Genomic DNA, 10061 nt, shown 5'->3' with positions numbered 1-10061 from the left:
ATATTATTTGACGTAATTTGATTTGATTTGGATTCTATTATGTTCAAGAGTCAGGCTGCTTATTTTAAGGAATCATAGTAATAAGATTAAAGGAAATTTTGAATATTAATCCCAATAAATTTTTAGTCTAAGTAACAGTTAATACCATATTTAATCTTAATAAGTATACAAAAAATTTACTTCATAGTAGATAATACTTTCATTCTCTTATATTAATAGGCCATTACTATAATAAATAATTACCAATAATGAGTTTACTTAAAATTTTCTCTAATATATTGTAGGCGACATTTATCGCATTTCATGATTATAAATTAGGTACTCGTTCTAGTTGTCAATTTAAGTAGTAAAGAAAAGAATAGGCCGGCAGGTACAGGCCGTAGAAAGAAAAATATACATACAATTAAACGTAGAAGTTATTAAGATTACTTTCCTGTAACAAAAAAAAAAAATCAGATTCCAAAATTATTGTAATTCTAAAATACTTGTAATTTTTTTATTTATTAATACGATTATTTAATAAAACGCATTTACTTCAAATTTTTAATCTAAAATTGTATTGGTAGGTAACTGATAAGTTTAAATATGTTTCAAATATTAATACCAATAATTACTAAGAAAGTTACAATAAACAACGCCATGTTCTATATTTATTTAACATTCTGTGAACTACACATTTAAGGTCGTAAACTTTACGCTACTTATGTTTTAAGCACATTACATATATTTTGTACAATCTTGACATTACGACAATAGAGCTGTACTGGTGGTGTATTTTGCATATTATAGTATGTCTTATATTTAAAGATAGAATTTCTAAATATCGAAACTTAGAAAAATTAAATAATTTAAAACACATGTATTAAATTCTGTTGTGGTATAAAACTAAAGCGGACGAACAAACATTGTGTATATTAATGTATCATTTATTTATATGAGATTAATTCTTTTATATAAATTTAATAGAAACGTTAAGATTGCATAATAAAAATGCCACTACCTAATTAATAAAAATATCGGAAGCTGAAAATTGGATTCATTTAGTTTAACTGGCGAATGCCTAATGTACCTATTATAACTCTATTTTAATCATATATACTATTCATAAAAAATTAATAAGTGTCTGCATATTTACATGTAATTCTTGGTGTTCAATAAATAGAAAAAGCAAAGAATGGCTTTTATTAGACATCTTAACTCCTTTAATTCAATATATTTAAGTATTGCACTAAAAATAATGTTACATTGATTCAGAAACTAAATGTTTTGCATTTTAATAGAACCAATTAATTAGACGCCAATATATTTTGTGTGTCTACCTATGGCTAAGACCTGATTCTTGTCTTTATTTCTTACTTCAACTTCTAAAAAGGCTATTTTCTTTCCAGTTTTCTTTGTAACTGCTTCTACTTCTATGTTATCACCTTCCTTTGCTGCACTCATGTAACTGAAAACATTAAATAAAAAATATGAAATTTGTGATATACATTAAAAATAACATGTCTTCTTATTAGACGATACAATACTTCAAACACTGAACTAGAGTTTTAGTTTTTAACATTTTAGATATGACAGATACATATATATTTGACAATTTTTTTTTCCATGGACCACATACTGTTGTAGGGATCTGTGCAGTAAATTTAAGTCAAAGATGTATTAATCTTCGTATGTGATCTGAAGACTAGTATGGACTAATCCTTGGACAGCCAGGGGTCCACAGACCATCAATTAAGAACCACTGTCATAAAAAGTCAATTGTTTAATTACAATTATAAAATGTATAATTTGTACATTAGTTATTATAACAGAAAAGTTGATTTATACCATACCTTACACTGAGATCAATAGATACACCTCTTGTGTCCACCTTTTCATTTGATGTTAGTGCATAAGTTGAGACTGCATCAACTAAATGTGCTATAAATCCCCCATGGAGGGTACCTCTTTGATTTAGATGTTCAGGACCAACTTGGAATTCTGTAACCATTCTTCCATTATCACAGCATACTACCTTCACCTGTAAATTTATATTTAATAAATGACATAAGTGTTCCGTGTATAACCATACTTAACAAGAATCACTTTAGTCAATTGAAAAGATTCATATGATTGTAAGTGAATTCGTTTTTAAAGTGTTTAGAATATTAAATAAAGCTTTTATATATATGTTCAAAAGTAAGCAATATAATTTAAAGCTTGTATCTATTGAGTTCATAATAATATAGTATCGGGATAGGAGCTTCTTATATTCAAATTCAATTAAGTACTTCAATTATTTGCAGTAATATTTTACCATATACTTAAAAACAAAATATAAGTATTTTATGGTATACAACTAACTTTGTATTGAATTGGTTGCTGTTGTTTAAAAAATTAAATAATAGCAACCAACTTGTGTAATTTTTTCACTGTGTTTGAGATACATTAGTTTAGACTTATATAAGCTAATTATTATGATAATAGATATAAAACTAAAAGTTTATAAGCTAAACATTTATTAATGTATATAGGTTTGTATGTATCAATTCAATAATCTTTATAAATAATCATACTATACAAGTATATAAATAAAACAATTACTCAAATTAGGCAACAGAAGACAAAATAAAAAATAAGTAATATTTATACATTTGCAGAAGCAATAATATTACGTAACTGAAAAATGAATGGGACTATGTAAACAAACCTTGCGAAGATTCTGATCAAAACATTTTGTGCTGGCAATAACTTTAGAAAAAAGTTCCGCAACAGCTGTTCCTTTGGTGCACATTCTTCTATAACTTTAATTTAAATAATTATGACAAATTTTGAATATAAATATCAAGATTTTGTGAAAGTAAATAGGTCTACAAAATTATAGTTTAAAAACTACAAGAAATTACTGAAGTGTAATTCATCTAACAACGAGCGAGTGATGAGTTAAACTGAAATCTCAGAAAAGACAATCTATCTGAGACGGAAATAATTGTTAAGTTATTGTTTGAAATAATTAATTATTATAAATTTTTGCATGTAAACATATGTTATCAAGTCAGCTGTCAAACATTGCGGCCGCTTGACATTGCCAGTAGCTGTCTAAAATTGACATTAACAGACTGTTTAAAATTAACATTGACATTAGATAAAGAAACAAGATTTTTAAATTTGTGCTCATAACCAAAGAAACTCATAACAAAAAAAAAGTTTGTGCTCATGTTTGATACATTTTTTTCCCATATTGTGACTTGAACACGAGGACTAATAGACCAATGTTTTAGTACAGGCGCCAAGACATTATTGGAGACAGTGTGTAATTTACATTAAATTACTTCATGTATTTGGTATCATCAAAATATATGGTAGTCAAAAATCATCAAAATTGGGAATGGGGAATTTTGTACCGCTTCGCCATGTCTCACAGTTCGTAAATCGTTTTAAAATAGATGTTTGACTAACATATATAAAAAGCAACCATCAGATATTCACTTTCTAGTTACTTTGCACCCACAGAACTGACTCTATCGATTAACATTTAATCATCCAAATCGTATAAACCGATTTGGATTTTAAATTGGATTCTAAAGTATTAAAGACACGCATTTTTGATTCCGCACGGTATTTGTTTACCATAATACATATATTAGGTACTATAATCTATCGAATTAAGACAACGACAAATATTATAATAAATACCATTAGTACTATTTATAACTGTCCATGTTAATTACACATTAATTCAACGTAAATACCAATTCACCTGTTGTTAAACACATTTGTGCATTAACTGAAATCTGAAATTAATTTAATACAGGAAGAAATTGTAGTAATAAAGACTAGTTAGAAGTCCTATTGCTAATAATGTACGATTTTTTAATTCAACGCATGGTCGTCGAATTAAAAAATCGTACATTATTAGCAATCTGGAAACGATGTTACCGTGGATTTAAAATGTGATTAAAAATTTTTGGTTATCTGACATCATGATCGTCATCATCACCTCCATCAGCTTAGGCAGATCAGCGATTTCATAACATATTCATCAATAAAAAATCTAGACTTAACCTGACTCTGTTTTAAGTTCCATTTAGCTGGCATTATGATTTCATTTATTATTTAAAATATACGTTATTCAGAGATTGGTAATATTTTGGATTATTCCAATAATAATAATAACAAATAATTATCTCTTAAAAAGTTATTATTATTTTGTAATTAAAAAACCTTTCACGTTATTTATCCTTTTGAAAGTCCATCAACAGAGTATTCTTAAATATAATTTCGAAGTTAATAACATGCATATCAAATAGGCTTTTTAAGCCAAAACGAAACGTGGCAATTACGAATTTACGCCTAAACTACGGTTATTATATGTATAAATAAAATTTTCACCTAACCGGCGTAGTTATATAATTTCTGTGCTATCCGTTATTAGACTTATAATAGTAGGTACTCGTAGTATAGTATTTTAATGTTATGTAATAATAATCTAATGCATTGACGAAGGGTCACCGGTTCTGCCGGCGGGTAGAATAGTTACGTGCGTGCTACTTACGTGTGAGACTTCATTATTGTCGAAATTAAAACATAATTAAAAGTCAAAGAGAATACAGACTCGTGTTGAACTTAGAATAAATTCTGTAGTAGTTGACCACACTTTTATACGTGCATGTAGGGATCCAAATATTTATTAATACTTTGATATAAATTTAGAATTTAGGCCAAAAAATTCAGAATTTATTTACAAAATTATAAAGAATTTATATTGTTAATAGCGATCTGAGATGGGAAATGTTAACATCGGTATCAATTATATCGGTATACTCGGATTCTAACATATTCTATGGCTTATTTATAGTAGGTACTCTACTTTAAACTAGGTACATTACCTGATGATTCCTTCTTTTTACTATTATTAAGTATACGAGGAGAGATGGCCGAGTTATTTACATATTTCTGAAATAAATTAGTCTAATTCTACTCAAACATTTAATATCATATTTATATGGAGAATTGTGACCGCGTCATGTATTATTTCATGAATATAATAATTTAACTAAAGAAATTAAACTTATATAATTTAATATTTTGTATAAGACTTTTTTTTATAATGTTAAATATTTATCCCGCTCTATTAGTTTAGTTGACTTACAAAAGGTTTTTAAAATAAATATTAAGTTATTTAAAAACTTATAAAAAAACAAGTTACACTTGTTCGGTTTAAAAAAAGCAGAACGTGTGGATAATGTAGCCGGAAAAAACCATTACACACATATTTGCATAGACGTTACAATATATAATCTGCGTATATGACGGGCCTTGTATGTGTATATGCATATAATACTAACAAATAAGTGGTAAGTAGGTAAGCTTTCTGCTGTGCTCCGGTTACGGTAGGTACCACCGTTGATTTTGGACCGGTCCCTGACTGGAAATGATTATACAATCCAAAACATTTGGGCTGTATAAAAATGATTGCTATCATGACTTATATTACGTACCTACGTATCTCAATGATTAATTAAATCTTTATAAATATCTTTATAGTATATTTTCACTGTTAATTTTATCTTTATTTATATAAATTAAAATAATATTTTATATTTCTGCATTTCTAGATGTGTAGTTAAATTAATTGAAAGTATTAAATATTACAATGCGGAATGATATAAGAAAGCTATTTGTGATGCCTCTAATCCTTTTTTTGATGTAATGGGAATATCAAACAAGCTGATGGCCTGATGGTAAACGGTAACCGTCGTCTATACACGTAATACTCCAATAGCACTCCGGGTATCACTTTATTTAAGTGACATCTACTACCATTCCAGAGGTATCTACATATATATATCTCACGCGTCTTCATTACATAGTATAAAACAAAGTCACTGTCGCTGTCAGTCCATCCCTATGTATGCTTAAATCTTTAAAAAATGGCGACACGGAATTTTATGCGGTTTTTTTAATAGATAGAGTGATTCAAGAGGAATGTTTATATAGATATATAATACATGTATACCACTGCGAAGCCGGGGCGAGTAAATAGTATCTAGTAATTTCACTTCCTAAATGCACCCTGCAACCTTAACATAGTTTATAAAGTAAGCTGTTTGACGAATGAAATATGTCACATTGAGGTATAAATGCAGACGACTTTTTGCAGTCTATCTCTGGTTATATAATTATGGTATTTTGGTATAAATATTATGTGTACATGATCTGTAACACGTCATTACATTGATATGTATGTAACGTGATACAGATCATGTGCACAGTCCCATGCCGACACCACTGAATATTTAATAGTGGTGAGATGGTGACACTCATGCAAAGTATGCACTTGTAGGCGCTTGTCAATGGACGTGGTGTGCCACTGTTATGTAAATAGTACATAACTATATGACGGTACGTGTGACATGTTCAATGACTCTCATTGTTACCGCGATTGCGATAGCCGATGGCTATATCATCAAATGCGACGTGATCGACTCGCCAGCACAGGTGTTGCCAGATAATTATATTGTATACACCCCAAATTATATACAAAATTCTCACGAAAAGTAGATAATATAGAAATGTAGGTATTAAAAATATGCCCCTGAGAAAAAACCTGACTTATTTACTTTATTTTTTTATTTTTAATAATAGTTTCATCGGTTTTCTAAACTGATGACTTTTCTAAGCAGATTGATCTAAGACGAGTTCTTCTTTTTCATGATTTCATGGTTTTTTAAGTCGTCGGTTTCATTTTCATGGTTTTGTAATTTCTTCCTAAGTTTTGTTTTTATAAACTCCTTTTAATACTTCAATATTTCCCCATAAATCCTTCCACACATTTTATCTTCCCATTGCCTCCCTAAATTTGGGGGGAAACTCTCAATCTGGCATCATTGGCCAGCTACCACCGCGAAACACAAGTCACTTGACAATGACACTAGCATTCTCATTCATAGCGTTAACTCTATTTCGTAATCGCTAACCTATTTGCCAATTGTTCTATTTTTTTTCATATAGGGAAACAAGGGCCTATTAAGAACCTTCACTTATATTGGCAGCTTGTGATTTAAAAAGGTCAATAGAAAGTAATGTAAGCTTGAATAGGTACTTGAATGGAATACACGTATGCCTATATAGTTTATCTATTCCATACATTTATGTAGGTATATTGTAATTTTATTACATTGGAATGTTAATGATACAATTACATTTTACGGACCTACAAACCTTACGTAATATTGTACTCATTCATATCTTTAGCATTTCCTGTAGGTATACCTCTATAAGGTTAAGTTTAACAGTTCGGTAATACTAAACCTATATAAAATTGTACAAAGCTACACGTTTTACAAAATTTTATTTACAATAATAATATATTTAGTCCTTGAATTAGGAAATTAATTATATTGACACAAAAGGTTTATAAGAATTCACTTTAGGTTTTTTCCCGTATTGTTGATGGTATTAATTAGTAGTAGTGAGGTTTTCGGAGGTGGTCAACATTTGATATACCCATATATCCGTGGATACTATATTTGAATTCAGCGTGGTTAAAGACAACCTTACCGCAGTTTCTACGATTTTTTTTATTGTTTTTATTATCGGTGTACCAGAAAATTAGTCAAAAATATAAATTGATACGCAAAATATTTTTTGGGGATCAGCCAGACTTAACTCATGACTTTTTTGTTGTAATAAGCTACCAGGCCTCGACGCTCCTGATAATATAGAAAAGTAAACTTAAATATGAAAACAAGTGCAACAAAATACAAAGTATCTGTTATTCGCATACAAAAGACAATGAAAACACGAGAACAAGGCAGTACTTTTGTTTACATTATCCGGTGTTGTGCAACAGTTCGCTAAACTGCACACGGATAACTTGGGCGTAGGACGCGATCTGAGAAAGTGGACCCGTTTCGCAGAGTAACCTCTTCCGTGAACGGGCTACAGCAACAGCCGCATGTGCCGCATCTATAAGACCAGTTATTTATTTTTCTTACGCTGCATTTCACGAATTCGGCAGACTATGTCACCGCTTCGACTCCGATTAATTCCATAGCAAGGATGCAAAAGATATAATTGTCAGTATACCTGTACTATACTATCACATGAATTTACTTATTAGTATAAAAAAGACAATATATTGACAATATTTTGTTTAAGCAATATGAATATTTTCTTAATTAACCATGCCTCACTGATTACTTGGCCGACAAATCTTAATCAATGTTTGGTCATGATATCAGAAGTTTATCGTAAACTGGATTCGTATCTTGATTTTAAAAAGTGGTTTATTACATAAGCTTCTTGGCCACAACTCAAAAAAGGTTTCATGAGCAAAAAAATATTATTTTGTAATTTAGTTACACTTTTATAGTTTTGTTGTAGTAGTAGAAACGCAAACTACAAATTATTTTATTGGTATAAACTAAATGACCGATCTAGAATTAATGTCCTATAAATTTAAATTGACATACATCGTATTAATGTAAGCCTGTTTAGAACACAATATTTTTTGAGCCAATTTAAGATACTGGATTTGAACTTTATCAGTAATATATACCTACCCGAAACTTTATGTTGACCTCCAATTACAAAAGGCATAAACAAATTAGCTGTGAAATTACAGGGCACGGAGGCTTAACATCTTATTTGTCCAGAATGTATCGCATGACTGCTACTAGGGCCTTGATATATTTGTGCGTGGTGTTCTTCATTTCCATAAAGAATGGATATCACCACCATAAGACGGGCCGAAAGCTTATCAGTCATTGAAATTATACATAAAAAAACGAAAATAAAAATATTTAAAAGATATTTTACAAGAAGAGATATTTTACAAAATGTATTTTAACAAGGTAACTAATTTCGTATCATATGTAAGTCTTTTAAAGAAACAAATGTCAAGCTAATGATTCAGGGTTAATAGTCAACGAAGGAGTATAAAATTCTATGAGAATTAATTTAATGTGTGTTGTATTGCATAGGTAATCAAAATATATAATGGTTTGTCGCGTAATTGATGATAAAAGTGGGCACTATGGCTTTCAGCTGTTATGATACCCGACCAGACACCTGACTGACAAATCAAAACGTCGTTTCCTGAACAAGAAATGCTTCCTGATACGCTTGTTTCTAGAAATTCTGATATTTGTACATACACTATTAACTAGGAAAGACCGCAATAGTATTCATTGCTATGCCACTAGTGTAATCAGTTAATTTTTTTATAGGACAGGTAATATTAGTAATGTGAAACTAACTTAAATCTTTGTTTCTACCTTTATTTAGTTGCAAAAATAACTGAGTAAACATTAAAACATTCGACTTCAAAACTTATAAAATATAGAAATATTGACTAATTTATGCGTTGTTACGTGTATTTAAATTCAAATGTATTTTTATCTATAAAGTGTAAATTTATTTTAATTTATTTTTCTATCTATACTTACACCTCATTTATAACAAGATATGCACAGTGAACTGTTCACCATGTAAGTCTAGGCAGTACAATTTATGTAACAGACAAAATATCAATGTGTCCGCATTATAATCCAAATAGTCTACGCAGAATAAGAGAAAATTACTAACTCTGCCAGGAAAAATGTTTCAACAGTAAAGATCTAAATTACTAGAGTACTACCTAAAGAGAAAATACTATAAGTACTCTAAATAATAAAGTATCAATATAACTATCCGATTTTAATATATTCTTATATGTATGAACTTTCGTAAATTATCTAGATCATAACAATCCATTACCCTAATCGCTTATAAAAAACATATCAAAATTACCTTGGTTAGGATTTAATATACCTAGTAGTTATACTTATTAAAATTAATGAAGTACTTATTTTTTACCTAATTGATTTCGAGTTTCTTTGTTACCTTATAATTGCTACCTCGACTATACACTAGCACAAATAACATTTATTCATTGTGCGCCACTTAGTCGGCAATTTTACAAAAACATAACTCTTATTGAAAAGGACATTTCTTGCTTCACAGCAGATATTTTACTTATGTAATGTAATATTACAGTGATGTGTTACAGTGTGGCGATGTTACATTACAGTTTACAT

General features: G+C 29.4%; 1 protein-coding gene across 1 annotated transcript; it reads right to left on the bottom strand.

The window, feature by feature from the left end:
- Positions 1–1035: 1035 nt before the first annotated feature.
- Positions 1036–3041, bottom strand: LOC131849372 (acyl-coenzyme A thioesterase 13-like). Its single transcript, XM_059199443.1, has 3 exons — positions 2690–3041; positions 1833–2020; positions 1036–1447 (listed from the first exon to the last, which is right to left on the bottom strand). Exons 1-3 carry the CDS (start codon positions 2771–2773, stop codon positions 1291–1293), a joined length of 429 nt encoding a protein of 142 aa, XP_059055426.1. The 5' UTR covers positions 2774–3041; the 3' UTR covers positions 1036–1290.
- Positions 3042–10061: the final 7020 nt, after the last annotated feature.

The sequence above is a fragment of the Achroia grisella genome, unplaced genomic scaffold (assembly GCF_030625045.1).
Source record: "Achroia grisella isolate CSIRO2021 unplaced genomic scaffold, CSIRO_AGI_Agris_v1 utg640, whole genome shotgun sequence".
Taxonomy (NCBI): domain Eukaryota; kingdom Metazoa; phylum Arthropoda; class Insecta; order Lepidoptera; family Pyralidae; genus Achroia; species Achroia grisella.
This window is presented reverse-complemented; position numbering and strand designations above follow the sequence as displayed.